This window comes from Uranotaenia lowii, chromosome 2, assembly GCF_029784155.1.
Source record: "Uranotaenia lowii strain MFRU-FL chromosome 2, ASM2978415v1, whole genome shotgun sequence".
Taxonomy (NCBI): domain Eukaryota; kingdom Metazoa; phylum Arthropoda; class Insecta; order Diptera; family Culicidae; genus Uranotaenia; species Uranotaenia lowii.
The window spans coordinates 373,465,462-373,488,830 of NC_073692.1; the positions used below are offsets into that span (position 1 = coordinate 373,465,462).

General features: G+C 37.4%; 3 protein-coding genes and 1 long non-coding RNA gene across 4 annotated transcripts; 2 read left to right on the forward strand and 2 right to left on the reverse strand.

The window, feature by feature from the left end:
- Positions 1-3,004: 3,004 nt before the first annotated feature.
- On the reverse strand, positions 3,005-4,522 carry LOC129743187 (chromosome-associated kinesin KIF4-like). The gene has a single exon (XM_055735160.1). The coding sequence runs from the start codon at positions 4,409-4,411 to the stop codon at positions 3,005-3,007; it is 1,407 nt and encodes a 468-aa protein (XP_055591135.1). The 5' UTR covers positions 4,412-4,522.
- Positions 4,523-8,694: 4,172 nt separating this feature from the next.
- Positions 8,695-10,146, reverse strand: LOC129743188 (uncharacterized). Its single transcript, XM_055735161.1, has one exon. The coding sequence runs from the start codon at positions 10,144-10,146 to the stop codon at positions 8,695-8,697; it is 1,452 nt and encodes a 483-aa protein (XP_055591136.1).
- A 3,625-nt stretch (positions 10,147-13,771) lies between these two features.
- Positions 13,772-19,862, forward strand: LOC129746921 (serpin B5-like). The gene is made up of 4 exons (XM_055740864.1): positions 13,772-13,882; positions 13,945-14,803; positions 14,875-14,920; positions 19,692-19,862. The coding sequence occupies exons 1-4, from the start codon at positions 13,838-13,840 to the stop codon at positions 19,819-19,821; spliced, it is 1,080 nt and encodes a 359-aa protein (XP_055596839.1). The 5' UTR covers positions 13,772-13,837; the 3' UTR covers positions 19,822-19,862.
- On the forward strand, positions 16,766-18,858 carry LOC129746922 (uncharacterized). Its single transcript, XR_008737412.1, has 3 exons — positions 16,766-16,982; positions 17,044-17,185; positions 17,244-18,858. It is a non-coding gene; the product is annotated as an uncharacterized LOC129746922 (long non-coding RNA).
- Positions 19,863-23,369: the final 3,507 nt, after the last annotated feature.

Here is a 23,369-nt window from a genome sequence, read left to right on the forward strand (position 1 = left end):
GAAATTTTATTCATAATTACCCCACCTAGCCCTAAGTCACGAGATTTCTCACTTCTCTACCAAATGCCACAAGTGTATCCAATTAGCTTATTTTGGGTTGTGCTGTCTTTCGTATTCTTGTCAACAAACAATGGATCAAAAGATCCGGCCTACCGCATTCGTCGGCGATTTCAGGAATCGCATCAGAGATCACTGCCGACCAGACATTTTTGTAGCCAAGTCAAGTTTTCAGCTGGTCGGATGCCACACATGGTCGTCGTGGATTCGAACGCGGCTATGAACATCGGCCATTCGAGTGAGTCGCCGGAACATTGCGGAAGATCTTTTGAGATACTTGTCGAGCTGGTAGTTTTTGATCGGCGATCGTTCTGTTGATAGGAGAGACAGCTGCAGTGTGCGGAGAGTTCTGTTGATCGTTCGTCGGATTTCTCGCTGATGCTGGCGGCTATTGTTCGGTGAGTGGCCAGGAATACTGTTGACCAAGCAGAGGGAAGTGAGAAGGGTTCAACGTGAAGATGGCGGATAGTGTTTATGTACATGTACCCGGGATAGGCAGCATTATTTGCACAGAATATTTGACCTTGAGGAAAACTCAAGCCTGCGTTAGTTGGCTGAAACATCGCAGTCGGATGTACCGAAATACCAGAAACGGGCAGACCTTGGGTAGCAAAGTAAGGGTTACCTCTCGTGCCCAGAGCTTTAGCTGGGGGAGGGTTCCTTTCAAATATGCCGGGCTGTTGTGCCTCAGTGTTCGGAAGATACTGTTGACCAGTGAGATCAGCTGCATTTTGTTGTATTTGAGTCGAAGAATGTACGTGCTCACGCAGTTGGTTAACTCAGTGGGTCACATTACGTACATTGCGATTTCCGAAGCTGCATTCACTTCCACCACGCGATTCATCTTGAGCTATCTCTGCTTCCAGCTGGTGTTTTTTAGCCAGGAACATCCGTTCTCGTTCTGCCTTTTCTTCACGGATCCGGTCTTCCAAAATCTTCTGTTCTTCTAGCTGTTTAAGTCGGAGACGAGCATTAGTCCCCAAAGAGATGATTGAGCCAGCTCCGGGCACGTTGATAAGTTGCTTTTTTTTGTGATGGTCCCATGAGGCCCATTTTGGTCCTCTCTCCACCCCATACGCATCTTTTGAAGTGGAAGGGACAATTTCATACATTTCTTTGTCATTTTCTGTCCTACTTGGTCGTCTTATCAACTCCCGCGTATGTCCATCACTGTACAGATTCTATTTCTGATAACGCATTAGATTGCCATCACATTATAAAGATCCCATTTAGGATTCTTGCTTATGTTAAAAGGTTCTTTTCTCATATAGTGCTTAGCACTATGGACGGCCGGGTTGGCGATCGCAGATACAGCTACTCGCTTCGCTTCGACAACCAGAACAACACTTTCGTTTGGTCGCACTGTGGTAGTTTCAGAAGAGTTCTCTGGTTCATCTCTATCCAACTCTACTGCTCGGTTAGCAGCAGCACAGATACAGCGACTCGATTCTAATATTTATTGTGCTTTAATTAGTTATAATTGTTTTAATGAAGAATTAATTTTCAGTACTTACAAATAAGTTTTCTTTGTAAGCATACAATAATGCCACGTGCCTTTCATGGGATCTTGTGGATTTTTTTGTGACTTGTAAGTATAGATCGTTCGCTTTTGAGTTTACAGAATTCTACGAATGTTTTCAAATAATAGTAAAGGTAAATAAATTCAATATAAGTAATACTAACTTGGAATAACCGGAAATTATTGCTATATTTTTCCTATCTGTTACAATTTTCGCTAGCCACTTTGTTCTAGCTACCCCAAGGTTCAGTTCTGGGACCTCTGCTTTTTTTGATGTACATAAATGATATCCCTCATGATGTTCTACTGTATTCCCAAGTGCAATTGTTCGACGATGATGTTCAGCTGATTTTCTTCGCTCCTAGGAAATCTTTGGAAGAGTTACTGACATTCGTGGATAATGATTTGGTCAAAGTGAGTACTTGGGCGGCACAAAACTGTCTTCAAATCAATCACATCCAAACAAAAGTCCTGGTTTTGGAAGGAACCAATTTACAACTCGATTGTCAGACATCTTCATTGGAAACCAGGTTGTTTTTTCGAGAAAATTCAGCAAACAACCTTGGAGTCGTGTTTCAAAACAGTTTTAAGTGGGACAAACTGATTTCTGCAAAAGTTGGAAAAATCCAAGTGCTACACTGGAACTAACACATAATTTTGTAAAAATAAAAACTTTTTCCTCCAAATTTCATAGGCGCATATTCTAAAAAGCCAGTAGTGGTTTTTGTGGTATTTTATACCAGGATTAAGCTAGATGGCGGTTCAACTTCCCAACTGTCATGTATTTTAGAGCAGACGTCGGGCTTCAATTTACCCTAGACAGCCGGATGCTTAGGGTTCAGGTCAGGCAAATACAACGGCCACTCCGAGCTCTAAATTAACCCTCAAAAAAATTTGTAAACTCAAAAATAGGGGTTTTTTTTGTAAGCCAGTGCGAGGTTCAGCTGAAAAACCACACCGAAATGGGGAGGTGTCCATAGTTTGAGGACATGCCGTAGAACTATACCCGATACGTAAATTGATTGATCTTCACCTCCTCAGGGTGTTCGGTTGATTTTCGCCATGGAAGTACGCTATCATTGATGATTTCGGCCCAGACCTTCAACAGGGTACATTTCCGTCCCCTGGTGACCTTCAGTACGTCTACACAGGTTCGTGATCTTTCTGTTCATTCCAAATAGGATAAAAAAAGTCAGGATCCGAAATTGACAAAAATTTACAAATGTTACTGAAAACCTGTTATTCCAAAATGGAGGATAAGGAGTTGACAGACAAGAAAAAATGTTCAGATCAAATTGTTTACAAATCTGATTTATAAATTTGATGCTGGTGATTATTTCGAAAAATAATTTGGCCAAAAATCGCCTATCCGGGACGGTTTTCCGAAAAAACGGAGCAAAAAGTCAGAAAACATCGCTTACAAATAATTTATGTTTTATTGTGTTTCTTATCAGAACTATTCCAAGCCTCACTTTCCTTCCGATATCGCCACAGGATGTCACCGGTTTGATCCTTGAAGTTGCTGATATCATCCAGGGAGAGCAGTTGAAATATCAGTTGGAGGGTATTTTCAGCTTGAACTGCCCGGTGTTCGAGCCTATTCGATTTGCTGTTGACCTTCCTCAGTTGGGCATTACTCATCCGGATTTTTTCCTGTAGCTTCCGGATGCATCGGTCATCTTTGGACACCGGCAAGGGAGGAGTGTTCTGTAGTTGGACCAAGGCAGCTCGAAGTTCATCGTTCTCTATCTTTAGCCGGTGGATTTCCTCTCTGCTTAGTGATTCTATTCCGACGTTCATGGTTGGCTTGTTGTGGATTTTGAGGGCACGATCAGCGTACCTTAAGGTGCTGAGGGTTTCATCGAGGTTATAGCTTGACGGGGAAATGCATGCGATCATTAGGGTTATTGAGTTACCTCCCAGAGAGTTTTGGAGCAATCTCGTTAGCTTAGAATCTCGATAACAGATGTACCCTTTGGTATTTTTGTTGGAACCCAAGGCAGCAATTACATTCCCTAGTGCTAGCAAGCCCTTGTTGATCTGGATACTTTCCTTCAGGCGATTGCCGGAGGCTCTAGTCTTTTTGGATCGTTCCGAACCAGCGAGATCTACCAGGTGCAGCTTGGATACTGTCACTGATTTTTCCTCCTTGACTTGGCGAATGTTGAGGGTAAAAATGGTGTGACTCCGATTAGATTCCTTATTCATTGAGGTTGAAGCGACGGCTCTAGCACTTGCCCCCTGGATCAACAACCGTAGAACTTCGTCGGCAGTTGAAGCCTGAATTTCTGTTAGTCCAGGAATGATCACACCGGTAACATCCTCTCTAATGCCCATCATTTTCTCGAATCGATTCCTATACGAAAACAAATCGTACACATTTTCCTGATACAGCTCCACAAATGAACAGGTAACAGCACTCCGGATGTCCCCACATTCAACCATCTGATCAAACAGATCCACCATAACCCGCGGGATGATTCCCATCTGTTCATTATACATTCCATCGAAGGAAGTTCCCATCGTGTAACTCTTGCCAGAACCCGTTTGACCGTAAGCCAGAATCGTCACATTGAATCCATCCACCAGTTTGTTTGTGATCGACCGGACGGCCGTTTCGTAGATTTCCGTTTGCCCGATCGAAGAATTGAACACGTGACTGAATCGGAAAATTTCCTGGTTCCGGACCCGAATTTCCGGTTCATCTGGTGCCGTTTGCTCCACCACATCTTGATAGCCGAGCTGCTGCTCGTATGGCAACTGGGGACGAATCCGTACCGCCACCTGAACCGTTTCCGGAATCGAGGACGACCGCGGCGACAGTTTGGAAGGCATTTTGTAAGGCAATTTGGAATTTTATATACTTTTCTTGGGTAATAATTTAGATAGTCAAATAAATATTGAAGACGTTGCAATGTTGCAGTTGGATAATTTTAATTGACAGGTCGAATTTGTCATCTTGGACGATCCACAGTAGGCAGGATGTGAACTGTTTTGCCGCGGAAATCGAACCATGTGTGTTGCTTATTGATAATGTTTAAGCATTATTCGATTTTGGCTTTGTACTCGATTCTTAAATACAATTGAACAAACTGTTTTTGGCTTGCAAACAGCGCTGCTGTTTGCTGAATTAAAATGACTTCATTCGGTAACTTCGTGTCACGGTAATTTTATTTCAATTTGATCACTTCGTGAATTGCATGTTTTTTGGTTAAAATTGACAAATTTGAAACTTTTTTAAACAAAACAACAAAAAATTGTCAACATTAGCAAAACTGACAAAAATTCGAGAAAAATACAAAATTGACGAACTAGATAAAAAATTACAAAACTATCATAAATGATTATATTGACCAAATTGAAAAAATTAACATCAACGACGAAACTGACAGCAGAGACAGAATAAGCCAAATTGGAAAAAAAAATTACAAAAATTGCAAAAATGAAAGCAAAGACCAAATTGACAGCATGCAAAAAATTACCAAATTGTCATTTCTGTCATTTTTGTCATATTTGCCATTTTTGCCATTTTTGTCATTTTTGTCATTTTTGTTATTTTTGTCATTTTTGTCATTTTTGTCATTTTTGTCATTTTTGTCATTTTTGTCATTTTTGTCATTTTTGTCATTTTTGTCATTTTTGTCATTTTTGTCATTTTTGTCATTTTTGTCATTTTTGTCATTTTTGTCATTTTTGTAATTTTTGTCATTTTTGTCATTTTTGTCATTTTTGTCATTTTTGTCATTTTTGTCATTTTTGTCATTTTTGTCATTTTTGTCATTTTTGTCATTTTTGTCATTTTTGTCATTTTTGTCATTTTTGTCATTTTTGTCATTTTTGTCATTTTTGTCATTTTTGTCATTTTTGTCATTTTTGTCATTGTACGGACGCAGGACTCCGTTATTGATGTCCCACGAATTGAGTCCCAAACGGCTGACGAAAATGGGTAAGCAGGAAGCAACAATGGTCATCAACTTAACCAGCGATGGAGGAGCAGAACAAAGGCCGATAAACGAATTGATATTTCGGGAGCAAAAAGAACGTCCGTTCGCGCGAATAGGTTTTGAAAAGTGATCTTTATTGAAGCATAAATATATACATGTCACTTACGCGCTATTGTTTGAATTCACGAATCACTTTTTCGTCAAGATTTTTCTCACTCTTAGAACTATATGGTGTGGGTGTGCAGTGTTGTCAATTCAATGTTTTGTGTTATGTGTTGTGTGAAATTGTGTTCGGTGAAATTCATGTTTTATGTGTACTATTTACAAGATATTTCTTCCCTCATAACTATTTCACTTAACATTCGTATTTAATCATAATTTTCGCATTTCTTCGTATTTTGTTTGTAATTTATTGATGTCTTCGTATTTTATCGTCATCATTTGTTGTGGGCCGCTGTTTGTTGTGACTGCGCCGGAACATGCCGCCCCCCTTGAAATGTCCATTTCAACAGCATCTCGATAGGAAGGAACGGCCGTCGATTTCGATGTTCACGATGCGAACTGCGATGTAGACCAGGATGATTACTCGTCGTTGTCGTCGTCGGAACCAATCTCGCTGTTCGGAGCCAAAAGTTGATCAGCGGCCGGAAGTGTGGATGGAGCCTGAAGATCAATTGTGGGAGATGGTTGGGGAGTGCAGCTCGGAGCAGAAGGTTGACGCTCGGATTCCGTGACTGTGGAGGATTCGCAATGTGGGAGCGGGCACATTTTGCGGATTGAGCAACGGCGGATTTGGTTTCCGTCACACAGCACGTCTGCAACTCTGCCACACGCATCGTCGCCAACAATCGTCTTCAGGACTCGAGCGATGGGCCATTTCGTTGGAGGCAAGTTGTTATCTTCGACCAGAACCATGTCACCGACGGCTAGATTCGGGTGTTTACCGGGCCATTTTTGGAGACGCTGTAGAGTGGGCAAGTATTCAACGTACCAGCGATCCCAAAGCGTTTGGAGAACACGCTGTTGGTCTTGCCAGCGGGGCAGGTGATTGGAGGGTAGTGAGGTAAGGTTTGGTTCGGGAAGAGCTAGGATTGGACCACCGATTAGGAAATGGCCTGGAGTTAGGGCCTCGAGGTCTGTGGGATCATTGGAACGGGGAGTAAGCGGCCGGGAGTTGAGGCACGCTTCGATTTGTGCGACCGTAGCGGTCATTTCCTCTTGCGCCTGAAGGACATCAAGAGTCACGCGATGTAGGTGATGTTTCACGGACTAGACGCAAGCTTCCCACAACCCTCCAAAGGTGGGTGAGCGTGGTGGGATAAAATGGAAAGTGATTCCCATTCGGGCTGTTGTTCTGGCAATCTCGGACTGATGCCGTTGCGACAGGAAGAGAACACGAAGTTCTTCCAGCTGGTTCTTTGCGCCGACAAAATTCGTGGCGTTGTCGCAGTAGATTTCTGATGGACGTCGTCTCCGGGATCAGAACCGTTTCAGCGCTGCGATGAAAGCGTCGGATGTAAGGCTCATTACCAGTTCGAGGTGTGCGGCCTTGGTGACCATGCAAACGAAGACGCAAATGTAGGATTTGATTGGGCCCTGTTTGCGAGGAGGTTTCAAGTACACTGGACCAATGAAATCGACTCCGGTGCTGGTAAATGGAAGCGATGGTGTAACGCGTACAGTAGGAAGATGTGCCATAACTTGCTGAGCGAATCTCGGTTTGTTGCGGAAACAGACGATGCATTGGTGGACTGTATTACGGGCTTTATTTGGACCATCTATTGGCCAGTAACGACGACGAACTGCTGTCAATAGATGCGAAGGTCCAGCGTGAAGCGTTTCTTCATGGGCGTCGAGGAAGATAAGATCCGTGATGAAATGCTTCTTCGGAATGAGAAACGGATACTTTCGGTCGAATGGAATTGGAGCGTTTTTGAGGCGACCTCCTACACGAATCAACTGTTCGTTTTGATCCATGAACGGGCGAAGTTTCAGCAACGGAGATTTCTGCGTAGCGGTCTCAGTTAACTGCTGAATCTGCAAAACCCGATTGGCGACAAAGGAATTCCAATTCGATGGATCACGCGAAATCCAGTGCAGTGTGATTGTAGAATCCGACCACAGAAACCGGGGACATTGGATTTGAAGGCTCTCCAGCAGTTGATTCTGTAGATTGGCCGAAAGGAAGACTAGCACACAACTCCAGACGTGCGAGGGTAGGTCTACGCTTCTCTGTTGGGGCAACCCTGGATTTTGCTATCATCAGGCGGACAGTGACTGCACCTGATGCGGATATCGAACGAAGGTAGATGCAGGCACCGTATGCACGCAGCGAAGCATCAACAAACTCATGAAGCTCTAAAGTGGCTAGTTTCTCCGTCATCACGAAGCGAGGAATCGAAAGCTTCGACAAAATCGGGAGCTGCGATGATATCTCCATCCACTGGGCGGAAATGCTTGTGGGAACCGGATCATCCCAGCCTAACTGCGTTTCCCAAAGGAGCTGGATCAGCATTTTAGCACGAACAATCACCGGACCAACTAACCCAAGCGGATCGAACAAGCTGCAGATATGCGACAGGATATTTCGCTTGGTCGAAGGGACGTCTGGCCATTCAGGAACTTTGAACAGAAGCTCATCGGAGGTAAGATTCCAAAATAAGCCGAGCGCTTTGATTGGAGACGAACGATCAAGTTCCAAAACGGAGGCCTGTTCTCGAAGTTCTGCTGGAAACTGCTCAACTACTTCTGCAACGTTGGATGCGTATTTGAAGAGAGGAAAACCACCGGAATTCAGCATCAGAGACGTCTCTCGTATAGCTGCAACTGCTTCCTCCACTGTGTCGAAGCCTCGCATAACGTCGTCAACGTAGAAACCTTGTTTGACTACGGGAACTGCTTTCGGAAACTTCTGGGCTTCATCGTCGGCTATTTGCTGCAGACATCGTGTTGCCAGGTACGGTGCGGTTGTGGTGCCATAGGTGACCGTCGTAAGCTCGTACGTACGAAATGGTTCCGAAGAAGATTCACGCCAGAGAATCCGCTGATAAGCCCGATCTTCCTCTGCTACCCAGATTTGGCGGTACATTTTCGTCACGTCAGCTGTTACGACAACAGGATGCAACCGAAACCGTAGAATGATCGAAATCATGTCATCCTGAACAGTTGGACCCTTCAGCAGCAAGTCGTTGAGGCTAAAACCCGGAGTGGTTTGCAGGAACCGTCGAACACTACTCGCAGCTTCGTAGAAGAACTGTCCGGCTTGAAAACAGCATGATGTGGCAAATAGAAATGGCGACCCGGAGCATCCTCGACAGCATCAACCAATTTCATATGTCCAAGCGCAAGATATTCGGACATGAACGAGGAATATTGTGCCTTGAAATCGGAATTCTGTTCAAGACGTTTTTCGAGGCAGTAAAATCGACGAGTGGCGAAAGCACGCGAATTTCCCAGCTGACCGATAAGTTCCGGTTTTTTGGGCAGGCTAACGATGTAACGTCCGGAATCATCCCTGCGAGTTGTTGATTCGAAGTTGTTCTCAAGGCGCTCCTCAACTGACAACGTAGAATTTGTCTGGCACATTTCAAGCTCCCAAAATCTGCTAACGCTCTGCTCAAGATCGTGGAACGTCGACAGGTTAAAATGGACCCGAACTTCATCAGCATTGGAACCACTGTCGTGAAAACCGGATACGAGCCAACCAAACACCGAATTCTGGAGCATCGGTTTTCCGTCGCCAAGTTTGGAGTGACCGCTTCGCAAGAGCTCGAAGAAAACCCGTGCACCAATCACCATATCGATGGGACCACGCGTAGCAAACGATGGATCGGCGAGACGAATATTCTCCGGAATGGCCCAATCGTTAACATCGATGGTGCAAGTTGGAAGATCGATGGTCACCTTATCCATCACAATAAACTCCAGCGGAACTCGGAAGTTGTTGAACCGTGAGGCAACCGTAGCGACAGTCGAAAACATCGAAACTGCAGAAATATTTCCACCAATGCCAGCGATCTCTGTGTTACCAGGAGTCTTCCGCGAATTCAGAAGACGACGAAACCTTTCAGTCATGAGATTCGGCTGCGAAGCGCTATCAAGCACAACTCGAGCGAGGAACGAAGTACCCTTTGGATCGAGGACTTTGGCAACAGCAGTGGTGAGAAACACTTGTTTCGAAGGGGAGAGGTCGAGACGTTTGGTCCCCGAGTGCGTATTGGCGGAGAGGCTGAGAGGAACAGGAAGCGAACTATCGACACCAGCGAAATTGGAAACGGAAGGCTGCTTCGGAACTTGATTTGTGCCGGATCCTCTTGCTTTATCGACATCTGGATTGTGTAGTAGCGTATGATGCTTGGTTCCGCATACTCGGCAGGCTCCGTACTTGCAGGTAGCGAACGAATGCTTTCCAAAGAGGCAGTTGACACACAATCCAGATTTTTTCACGATCGCAGCACGTTGAGTAACCGGCATGTGTTTGAACTGCTCGCAGAAATACAAACGATGTCCCTTCCCGCACGCCGCACAGTTGTCGTTGGATTTGACTTCGGTAGCAGCATTCACGCTCTGGAGATTGGGTCTGGAGTCACGCACTGGTCGATCGGACTGCAACGTCTCTAGCTCCATCACGTACTCACGGATAAACTTTATCCGCTACTCGCTGCCACTCGCGAAGCGTGTTGTGATCCAGCCGCGCTGACACCATGTGCACCAGAAGTGAACTCCAGCCTTTCGTGTTCTCGCCCAGCTTCTCCAAAACTCCTAAGTTGTTCTCGAAGTCGCCGACCAAACTTGTCAATTCCCGTGGACATTCCTTGCGCACCTTCTTCACTTTGAACAACGCCTCAATGTGACTGCGTACCAGGATGTTCAAGTTCTGGTACCGATCAGTCAACATTTTCAACGCCACCGAATAGTTGTTACCCGTGACAGACATTTTCTCAACAAGTTTCATTGCCTCTCCTCGAAGAGTCGACTTGAGGTAGTAAAACTTCTGCACATCTGACAAGTCTGCATTGTTGTGCACTAGCGAATCGAACGTTTCGTAGTAATAAAACCACCGTAAAATACTGCCACTGAACTCCGGCAGTTTGATATCCGGTAACTTCAGGGCCCGAAAAGAATGACCTGATGAACTTGACGAAGGTGCTGGCGTGCGGGGTACCTCTAACGATGCGTAAAACGCTTTTAGCGTGAAATAATCCTCCTCAAAAGCAGCCATATCCTTCGCGAAATCTATCTGTGTATTTTCCTCCTCCTCAAGGCTCTCAAGATTCAATGAGGCTTGGCAAAATTTCTTATAATTGCTCTCAAGAGCATTTTTTCGAGCTAAGGCTTGCTCAACTTGCGTATACGGGTCGAAATTTTGCATAAAATTCATGGCTCGTTCCATAGAATCTCGAGCCTGGCGATAAATCACCAAGTTTTTCTTAAACTCCACTTCTTTCTTTCTTTCTTTTTTTTTGTTTTCAAATATTTTCCAGTGGTACTGAGAGGGTTAAATTACCCGAAAAATCGATAATCGCAATCGATTCGCAAGAATTCAAAAATAAAAAAACTTTCAAAAATATTTTTGAATTAGGCACTTTTTGTGCTACTGGGACTTGAAGGGTTAATAGTGAGCTCCAAATTGATCTTCTATGGCCTACAGCAATGGCCGACGAACAATATTCGATGATCAAAAAATATCCGAAACATGCACCAATTGTGCTAACTTTTCACTTGGAACCGTTTCCGGCGAAAGAATAGTGGGCATATGACTTACCGGACCGGTCCAACCTACGGTTTGTTGATGTTGACAAATCGGAAAAAAAATCACCCGGGATGTTTCCAACGAAGTTCGAAATGTTCCGTCGGATGTCGAATTTACCAAAAAAAAAGCCTCAATCACGCACTCGGGACCGATGACCAACCCCCCTGGAAGTCGAAAACAAGTAAGTAAATTTGTATACGAACTACCAAAATCTACTGGAACGATGCTTCCTTTCAGGATTGCTGTTGGTTCCGCGATGATTGATTACTGCTGCTGCTGGTGCTGATGAGCAAATTAATTGCTTCTGCTGCTGCTAATCGATGTGCGCTTTCTGCTGCTGTTGCTGGTGAAGAATACCGAAGATGATTCCCCAGGCCTGGCAAGTACTTGCGCAATTCAATCCGGCTCGAAGGACCATGTACGGACGCAGGATTCCGTTATTGATGTCCCACGAATTGGGTCCCAAACGGCTGACGAAAACGGGTAAGCAGGAAGCAACAATGGTCATCAACTTGACCAGCGATGGCGGAGCAGAACAAAGGCCGATAAACGAATTGATATTTCGGGAGCAAAAAGAACGTCCGTTCGCGCGAATAGGTTTTGAAAAGTGATCTTTATTGAAGCATAAATATATACATGTCACTTACGCGCTATTGTTTGAATTCACGAATCACTTTTTCGTCAAGATTTTTCTCACTCTTAGAACTATATGGTGTGAGTGTGCAGTGTTGTCAATTCAATGTTTTGTGTTATGTGAAATTGTGTTCGGTGAAATTCATGTTTTATGTGTGCTATTTACAAGATATTTCTTCCCTCATAACTATTTCACTTAACATTCGTATTTAATCATAATTTTCGCATTTCTTTGTATTTTGTTTGTAATTTATTGATGTCTTCGTATTTTATCGTCATCATTTGTTGTGGGCCGCTGTTCGTTGTGACTGCGCCGGAACAGTCATTTTTGTCATTTTTGTCATTTTTGTCATTTCTGTCATTTTTGTCATTTCTGTCATTTTTGTCATTTTTGTCATTTCTGTCATTTTTGTCATTTTTGTCATTTTCGTCATTTTTGTCATTTTTGTCATTTTTGTCATTTTTGGCATTTTTGTCATTTTTGTCATTTTTGTCAGAAATCGATTGGGCACACGCTGCGAAGAGATGATAACGAGATTTGCAGAGAGGCGCTTGACTGGAATCCAGATGGGCATCGAAGAAGAGGCAGGCCCAAAAACTCGTGGCGGCGAAGTCTAGCCGCTGAAATCCGCACAGTTGACGAGAACCTTGGCTGGCAGCAAGTGAAGACGCTGGCTCCGGATCGCCAGCAGTGGAGATCTTTTATCTCAGCCCTATGCACCGGTCAATCGGCGCTGGACCCTTAGGTAGGTAGGTAGGTTGGTCATTTTGTCATTTTTGTCATTTTGGTCATTTTTGTCATTTTGGTCATTTTGGTCATTTTTGTCATTTTTGTCATTTTTGTCATTTTTTATCATTTTTGTCATTTTTGTCATTTTTGTCATTTTTGTCATTTTTGTCATTTTTGTCATTTTTGTCATTTTTGTCATTTTTGTCATTTTTGTCATTTTTGTCATTTTTGCCATTTTTGCCATTTTTGTCATTTTTGTCATTTTTGTCATTTTTGTCATTTTCGTCATTTTTGTCATTTTTGTCATTTTTGTCATTTTTGTCATTTTTGTCATTTTTGTCATTTTTGTCATTTTTGTCATTTTTGTCATTTTTGTCATTTTTGTCATTTTTGTCATTTTTGTCATTTTTGCCATTTTTGCCATTTTTGTCATTTTTGTCATTTTTGTCATTTTTGTCATTTTCGTCATTTTTGTCATTTTTGTCATTTTTGTCATTTTTGTCATTTTTGTCATTTTTGTCATTTTTGTCATTTTTGTCATTTTTGTCATTTTTGTCATTTTTGTCATTTTTGTCATTTTTGTTTTTTTTTTCATTTTTGTCATTTTTATTATTTAAAAAGAAAATATCTTCCTAAGAAACAGCAAATTTCTCTGAGATACTGTTTGTATGTATTAGTTCGTTTTTTTAAAGTTGTGAGTTAAGTTTGTGTTTTTAACTTTAGAGCCAACTTTAGGAACTAAGAAACGGCCAAGATCAGGGACATCGGCCAAGATTCTGAATTAATTACATGCCATCTTGGGTACATTTGGCTTGTAAATTTGATATTTTTAAACTTAGGGCAACAAATTTTTTTGACCAAAAAAAATCTTCACGAAACTTGCTGGGTTAAGAGAGAATCAAGTATTCTTCCAAGGCTGTCTTATAAAAATTTTGAACCACATATCATCTAAATTTCGCAAATACACAAAATCATTATGATTCTTTTTAACTAAGATAGACATTTATTCTAAAACAAATCGCCGATCTGAAGTTGTTGACTGACATGTTGATGGATTCTATTGATTCAGCTGACTTAACACGAGAAGATGTTATATTACCTACTTATAACAAGCAATCCAATTTTCAAATAATACAGTTCTGATTCTTCAACCAGCCTTTCATTTACTCTAATCAATATCAATAATAATCTAAACTACTAAGATGAACGCCGTTCTCTTTACATCGTTATTATACCATCTTCAACCGGTTTAGTGGCATTTGTTGTAGAAATTGGATAAATCTTCCAATAAAATTATTTCTTGTTTTAGGATAGCAGCATTCTGAGGTCTCCTCACGTCCTGATGCAGGCTCTGTACGATCTACGGGTCGCTTCAGATCAAGGCTACCTTTCATGGTTCCAGAAGCAACCGGAATTCCATCGTTTCGTCATTCCGGATTTGGAATTCCAGAATCGGAGTTACGATCATCTTTCGGTGATAAACGTCGGAGTTGATTATGCTTACGGGAATGTTGATAAAAAACTGTGGGCTTCGGCCATTCGATGGATCGAAATTTATTACGAATATTCTATCGAGTATATCGTTGGCAGGATCAATGAAAAGTTTAGAGAACTATCTCATGGTGAAATCAGCTCGTTCATGGACACATCGCAGTACAACTACTACTGGTACATTTCACTGTTCAGTATGGTGACATTCAAGCCCATTTGGATGTTTGGGTTCACAAAGTTTCATACATGTGTATTTTTCGACAAGGATCGTACCAACAAGAGAATCAACTTTATGCAAACACCTGATTTGACTTTGGGTTACGCAAAATTTCACGATTTTACAGTAGTTGAGCTGCCCCTGAAAAATAATTTGTACAGTCTTCTAGTTCTACTACCGATTGATGAGCTAAATATCGACCAGTACGTAACATCCCTCGACACCGTTAAGCTTATTGAAATCTACGAAAATTTGGAACCGACCAACATCACCGTTATTCTTCCGATGAACACCTTCACCGATTGGCACTATGCCAAAAATATGTTTATGGCAAGTAGTAACTTTGGAAGGCCTTTTCACGAATATCTCTATCGACCGATAACGGATCAAAAACCTCGCCCGCTTGATGAAATAGTTCAGAAGTTGAAAGTCGTATTTGACACCAATGGTGTGGAAAATGGTAGGTAGCGTATATTATTTTCTGGCAGAGTATAATGAGTAAAATTAAAAATAAATTAATCCCTATTTCAGTTACAAACTTTGAGAGTTTGGAAAACCGCAAGATTTTTATCGCAAGTAGGGTGAATGTACCCAATCTTGGCCCCTAAGGCATGGTTGACTAGATTTCCCATGATTGTAGTCTACCTGTAATGTGTACCTTCAAAAGTCCTTCGACAAATATGATTGCTTACTAGCCTGAAATGCAGTAAAAATATGTCCTTGCTTGAAAATGGTTGATAATTTAAGATAAACCTGATCAAACTTTCGATCGAAATGCTCCTTATAGTAGCCCCCGCGCCGAATTTTGGCCCTTTATTAGTTCCTTAAATTGGCCGTCTCTAGGAAAAACTTGCCTCACTAATACAACAACAGCCCCCACGAATTCATTGAAAATATCCCGGAAGGAAGCACATCAATGTTCTGTATTGTTTTCAAAAAGTCGGAAGTACGAAATGTCAATCAATTTTTATAATTGATATTTGCATGTAAAATTATAATCTTTCGTCAAAAAGCATTACTAGTTTATTTCAGTTTTTGTGTATTCATAATTTCTATTATAAGTTCCAAACTATGGCATAAACATAACATAAATATGTTCATTAATCAAGCAAACAAATCGTTTGCTAAATCTGTAACATGCAATCATGATAGATATGTTTCCAGTGAAGTTAACAGGGTAACATAAGATAGTAAATGTTCATATTTTTTTATTCCGCTCCCATAAAAGGAGGACCGACATTTTAAAAACTATTATGATCGAGGCAAGAAGCAAGCTAAAGCTAAAGCTTAAGTCATCGAAAGATTCTTTTAATCATACATATTCAAAATGTCGCCCTTAGGAATTTTCTAGCAATCGTTTGCGTACACCGGGAAAGCAAAACAAGACAAACTTTCGCTCACTCCAGCCAGTCTGATGGAAATAGATTGCATCTCACTCATTCGTTTGGAAACTATAGGCAATGGAAGCGAACAGCAAATTCAAAAGCTGGCTGAAATTCGTGCTGCATCCCACTCGCACTCATGTAAAATCATCACCCAAACTCGGCAGCGCTTCTTTCGCATATTCCTTTCCAACAGAGACCAAACGTCATCACCTCCTGCTGATGCACAGTGATCTATAATTAAAAACAAACTTGGTCAAAATATTATTTTTGATTTCACATGAAACTGCAAACAATAAAAATTCAAGTTCGTTACAACATAGTATTCCAACATTGCAGTGCAATAATTTTTTTTAAATAAACATAATATTTAGAGTGTCATAATTTAAGCTTTATAACAATTTCTTTCAAAGCGACACATATGCAGCAAATCAAATTAAATCAAAATACGTTAAACCTCATTTCCAAATGTGGAATTTTTTGGGTATGGATATAGTAACTTTAACATTGAGATCCAAGATATCAATTCGGATTCGGATCCGGTAAATTAATTTATTGAGAGGTAAATTTTATTGAGAAGAAAAGTTCTCGAAATTTACCATAAAAGAGCAGCTCAAATTGTAGCACTATAATTCCAACTAAGATGCCAAATAAGCTTGAGTTCACTTGAGAGATAAATGAATTAATTTTAGTCCAAAATACATTCATGATATTTTAAATTTATTTCAATCATTCATTTTACTTTTGACCGGCTTTTCAATTTCCAGACCACTGTGCACCGTCGGCCGACGAACGGCCGCCGGCTGCCGACTGCCTGCACTGAACCAAATCGGGCGATTAAATATAAAGGGTGTTTCTTTTAACTTATATTGTTTGAGGTTAAATCTATTTTATAGTAAAAAATGATACAATCTATCAAAAAGCTCACTACATTTCATCGAACGATAAATGATTTTTATACAAAATTAAAATTGATGAAAATCAATAAATTATCTTTTGTTTGTTAAAAAAAATACCTATAGATTCTATAAGCAGGCTTTGAATATGAAATGCATTGAACAGAAATGCGCTTGTTTATTCCATCAAATTCCATCAATGATAAATTTTAATAGAATTTTCAATAAAATAAATCTCTCGACTTGTTTTGGTGTACAGTTAAGATATTTTCATCTTTCAAAATGGCGGAAGAGGAACACCGACTGTTGGACGATCTTTGTTGTGCTGGTTTAGGCAGGGATTTTATTCAAACATTGAGTGGTAAGTATATTTTTATTGTTCATTAAAACACAGTGTTTTCGAATAAATTTTTATTTCGCAGATTGTGGAATCGGTTTGAAAGAACTGTGTTCTTTAACATTGGCTCAGCTGACGGGTCTGCTCGATTTTCTGGGGGATCTTAATTTTTTGCTGTCAGCTCCCTTCGTTTCAAAACTAAAACCTAGTTGATTGCTGGTATTCAGGTAAGTTTCTTTTTTGCAAATGACATTTTCAATAGTAAACGTCGAACATTTCTTTCAGCTTAGTTTTCGCAAATGATGCGATGGACAAATATTTATCAGCGATCGCTGTGAGGCGGGCCGAATGAAAGGTCAAGTTCGCCGAGAAATCTATCGCCACTTTCGCCTTGGAAAACAGTTAAACCGATACTTTTCGTAAATGGTTTCGAAATTTATTAAGTAAGGATAAAATGAACGATTCAACTTTGCAATTATCGTCGAAGTTTTTTTCCGGAAGTTTCAGTGCAAATTATTATTGTCGGTTCTGCAAACGTAGTAAAGAGTATTTGAGCATAGATGAGCACGAAATCACATAGTACTTAAGAAATAGAACAAATTTTTTGAACGACATCGAACTAGTCAACCAATCGGAAACAGGAATTAGAGGATTAAGTATTCTGAACAAGTTACCATCGTTTTGTTCTGTTGAAAACTTGAGTGTAGACTTTATGCACGGTCTTTTTAGTTCGGGCGTCTGCAATACGGCCTGATAAACATAATTAATTATTGTATCTATTATAAAAAAATTTACAAAGCTTAATACGATAAACACGCGAATAAAAATGGTTAGTTCAAAAGATTTGAATGAAGCTTTAACGAGAATGCCACAATTAGAAGAAACCACAATATCGGCTTCAAAGAGAAAAACTTTTTCTTTAAAATGCACTGCGAGTGAGATGAAATCTTTTCTCTATTTACTATCTTTTGTGCTAGGGCCTTTTTTTCTATAGATGACCCAGTTTGGGAATACTCAAGAACATTGATTGAAATGGTTGATTTAATTTTGTTTCCTAAATTCAGTTATGAGCAGATCGAAGAATTAGCTTCAATAATTTCTAAACACCACAAACTTTATAAACAACTGTTCAAAGATCCATTAAAACCAAAGCATCACTTTCTTGTGCATTATCCTTCAATAATTCAAAATAACGGTCCTGTCGTAAACATGATGTGCTTCCGGTTTGAGGCTAAACACAGAAAGTTCAAGCAGTATGCAAACATAATTTCGTCCCGTGAAAACATCTGTCTAACGTTGTCAACCAAAGCGTGTCTACAATTTTCTTTTGATGTAGCAACAAAATCATTTTTCAAACCTGATGTTGAATTTCATGGTAGATCGTCCACGTTATTTGATCGATCCTATTTTGATAAAGTTGTTTCTCCTCTTCCATTAAACATACACGAAAATTTATTGATTACTTTCAGTTTTAAGTTCAACAATTTATTTTTGTTTCAAATCAGGTTCATTTCTCACAATAACTTCTATTGGAATAACTGAGCTGTATCAAATCATAGAGCTGATTGTAGTGAACCATGATGTTTATGTTGTTGGCCAACTCTGGCAATGTGGACAATTTAATGAACATTTTCAAGCTCAAGAAGCACTTCATCCTCTTGTAAAAATAATCGACTTTTAAGAATTTGATGGTCCTCCAGTTACGTACGAAATTCAAAATAATTATTATTTTATAATTAAAAACAGCTTCAGTCAACTAGAATTAAATTTAATTTGTGATGTAAAATTTATGTCAGGTAGAATAAGAACAAAATTTGTGATTCGAAATTCCATGTAGTCAGGTATAGCATAAGAATATAATTTTGTGATGAGAAATTTCATGTTGTCAGATAAAATAAGAATAAAATATGTGATGTTAAAACGTTCGACCTTGTAACTCATTGTATTTAAATAAATCTCATTCGAATAATGCAAAAAACACTTTTTTATGAGAAATAAACATTTTTAATTTCATTAAAATATTTGATTCATTTTATTCCATTCACTACAATTTATTTATCAGCAGATATCATAATGGAACATAATAAGACGATTATTTTTTACTTTCATTAAAATTTCCGATAAAATCAATCGGAAATAATGATCACATCATTGCCTGCCAGTCTTTAAAAAGTATTGGATTTTCCTTTAGTGCAAAAACACTAGAATTTCCGATAATGCTTATAGCCCGATTTTGTTCAGTGTGCTGATGTCGTTTTCACACATACATACATACTTCTATTTGTGGAATTGCATGCCAAGATTAGGCAAAAAAAATGTTTATATTTTCTTAAATTCTAGATAAAAATGTACGTAGTTTGGAGTAAATAATAATTTTATATTTTTTGCCATGTTTCGCTGTAACCAACGGTGATTTTTAGTGATTTTTCCGTGAAGAGGTGTGTTTTTAAAATCAATCCGAAGTTGGCAGATGCACTAGCAAGGTAGGTTCATTAAAGATTTTTTCCGAAGATCATAATTTTATTTGCAGTTTGTCATGTGAAAAAAATTTATTTCGTAGTCATTTGAATTCAATTGTGAACAAATGCTATGCAGAATGTTGCAATATGCGATTTTCTGTTATGTTTGATTTTTTTTTTTTTCATTTTTTGGCGTATGTTTGACATCAAAAACACCAAAATGCATTTTGCCAGGCCAAGATAAGGAGCATGCCAAATTAAGGCTCACTTACCCTACTCCCTTTTGGTTTTTACTGGTGGAACGACGGCTGAACGTTATCCTGATGACCGGTCAAATCAAACGTCCTGGAAAGGAAATGTACGAGCTCAAGCCGAGCAATAGTTGTCCAAATGGAATCTTTTGATTGAAAAATACTATAACATAAATAATTAAAATTTCAGAAAATCTTTATAAAAAAGACATAATTGGAAAATTCAAACCTTGAAAAATATCAATTTTAAATAGGAGTTTCAAAAAAAAAAGTTAAAAAAACAATAATGATTACATCAGAATCCCAAAATAAACTGTCAAAATTGTCAAAATTGTCAAAATTGTCAAAATTGTCAAAATTGTCAAAATTGTCAAAATTGTCAAAATTGTCAAAACTGCCAAAAATTGTCAAAACTGTCAAAATTGTCAAAACTGTCAAAATTGTCAAAATTGTCAAAATTGTCAAAATTGTCAAAATTGTCAAAATTGTCAAAATTGTCAAAATTGTCAAAATTGTCAAAATTGTCAAAATTGTCAAAATTGTCAAAATTGTCAAAATTATCAAAATATTCAAAATATTCAAAATTGAAAAAATTGTCAAAATTGACAAAATTGACAAAATTGACAAAATTGACAAAATTGACAAAATTGACAAAATTGACAAAATTGACAAAATTGACAAAATTGACAAAATTGACAAAATTGACAAAATTGACAAAATTGACAAAATTGACAAAATTGACAAAATTGACAAAATTGACAAAATTGACAAAATTGTCAAAATTGTCAAAATTGTCAAAATTGTCAAAATTGTCAAAATTGTCAAAATTGTCAAAATTGTCAAAATTGTCAAAATTGTCAAAATTGTCAAAATTGTCAAAATTGTCAAAATTGTCAAAATTGTCAAAATTGTCAAAATTATCAAAATATTCAAAGTATTCAAAATTGACAAAATTGTCAAAATTGACAAAATTGACAAAATTGACAAAATTGACAAAATTGACAAAATTGACAAAATTGACAAAATTGACAAAATTGACAAAATTGACAAAATTGACAAAATTGACAAAATTGACAAAATTGACAAAATTGACAAAATTGACAAAATTGACAAAATTGACAAAATTGACAAAATTGACAAAATTGACAAAATTGACAAAATTGACAAAATTGACAAAATTGACAAAATTGACAAAATTGTCAATTTTTCCAAATTGTCAAAATTGTCAAAATAGTCAAAATTGTCAAAGTTGTCGCAATTGTCAAAATTGTCAAAATTGTCAATTTTGTCAAAATTTTCAAAATTGTCAAAATTGTCAAAATTGTCAAAATTGACAAAATTGTCAAAATTGTCAAAATTGACAAAATTGTCAAAATTGTCAAAATTGTCAAAATTGTCAAAATTGTCAAAATTGTCAAAATTGTCAAAATTGTCAAAATTGTCAAAATTGTCAAAATTGTCAAAATTGTCAAAATTGTCAAAATTGTCAAAATTGTCAAAATTGTCAAAATTGTCAAAATTGTCAAAATTGACAAAATCGTCAAAATTGTCAAAATTGTCAAAATTGTCAAAATTGTCAAAATTGTCAAAATTGTCAAAATTGTCAAAATTGTCAAAATTGTCAAAATTGTCAAAATTGTCAAAATTGTCAAAATTGTCAAAATTGTCAAAATTGTCAAAATTGTCAAAATTGTCAAAATTGTCAAAATTGTCAAAATTGTCAAAATTGTCAAAATTGTCAAAATTGTCAAAATTGTCAAAATTGTCAAAATTGTCAAAATTGTCAAAATTGTCAAAATTGTCAAAATTGTCAAAATTGTCAAAATTGTCAAAATTGTCAAAATTGTCAAAATTGTCAAAATTGTCAAAATTGTCAAAATTGTCAAAATTGTCAAAATTGTCAAAATTGTCAAAATTGTCAAAATTGTCAAAATTGTCAAAATTGTCAAAATTGTCAAAATTGTCAAAATTGTCAAATTGTCAAAATTGTCAAAATTGTCAAAATTGTCAAAATTGTCAAATTGCCAAATTGTCAAAATTGTCAAAATTGTCAAAATTGTCAAAATTGTCAAAATTGTCAAAATTGTCAAAATTGTCAAAATTGAAAAAAATTGACAAAATTGATAAAATTGACAAAATTGACAAAATTGACAAAATTGACAAAATTGACAAAATTGACAAAATTGACAAAATTGACAAAATTGACAAAATTGACAAAATTGACAAAATTGACAAAATTGACAAAATTGACAAAATTGACAAAATTGACAAAATTGACAAAATTGACAAAATTGACAAAATTGACAAAATTGACAAAATTGACAAAATGGACAAAATTGACAAAATTGACAAAATTGACAAAATTGACAAAATTGACAAAATTGACAAAATTGACAAAATTGACAAAATTGACATAATTGACAAAATTGACAAAATTGACAAAATTGACAACATTGTCAAAATTGTCAAAATTGTCAAAATTGTCAAAATTGTCAAAATTGACAAAATTGACAAAATTATCAAAATTGTCAAAATTGACAAAATTGACATAATTGACATAATTGACATAATTGACAAAATTGACAAAATTCACAAAATTGACAAAATTGACAAAATTAACAAAATTGACAAAATTGACAAAATTGACAAAATTGACAAAATTGACCAAATTGACAACATTGTCAAAATTGTCAAAATTGTCAAAATTGTCAAATTTGACAAAATTGACAAAATTGTCAAAATTGTCAAAATTGTCAAAATTGTCAAAATTGTCAAAATTGTCAAAATTGTCAAAATTGTCAAAATTGTCAAAATTGTCAAAATTGTCAAAATTGTCAAAATTGTCAAAATTGTCAAAATTGTCAAAATTGTCAAAATTGTCAAAATTGTCAAAATTGTCAAAATTGTCAAAATTGTCAAAATTGTCAAAATTGTCAAAATTGTCAAAATTGTCAAAATTTTCCAAATTGTCAAAATTGTCAAAATTGTCAAAATTGTCAAAATTGTCAAAATTGTCAAAATTGTCAAAATTGTCAAAATTGTCAAAATTGTCAAAATTGTCAAAATTGTCAAAATTGTCAAAATTGTCAAAATTGTCAAAATTGTCAAAATTGTCAAAATTATCAAAATATTCAAAATATTCAAAATTGAAAAAATTGTCAAAATTGACAAAATTGACAAAATTGACAAAATTGACAAAATTGACAAAATTGACAAAATTGACAAAATTGACAAAATTGACAAAATTGACAAAATTGACAAAATTGACAAAATTGACAAAATTGACAAAATTGACAAAATTGACAAAATTGACAAAATTGACAAAATTGACAAAATTGACAAAATTGACAAAATTGTCAAAATTGTCAAAATTGTCAAAATTGTCAAAATTGTCAAAATTGTCAAAATTGTCAAAATTGTCAAAATTGTCAAAATTGTCAAAATTGTCAAAATTGTCAAAATTGTCAAAATTGTCAAAATTGTCAAAATTATCAAAATATTCAAAGTATTCAAAATTGACAAAATTGTCAAAATTGACAAAATTGACAAAATTGACAAAATTGACAAAATTGACAAAATTGACAAAATTGACAAAATTGACAAAATTGACAAAATTGACAAAATTGACAAAATTGACAAAATTGACAAAATTGACAAAATTGACAAAATTGACAAAATTGACAAAATTGACAAAATTGACA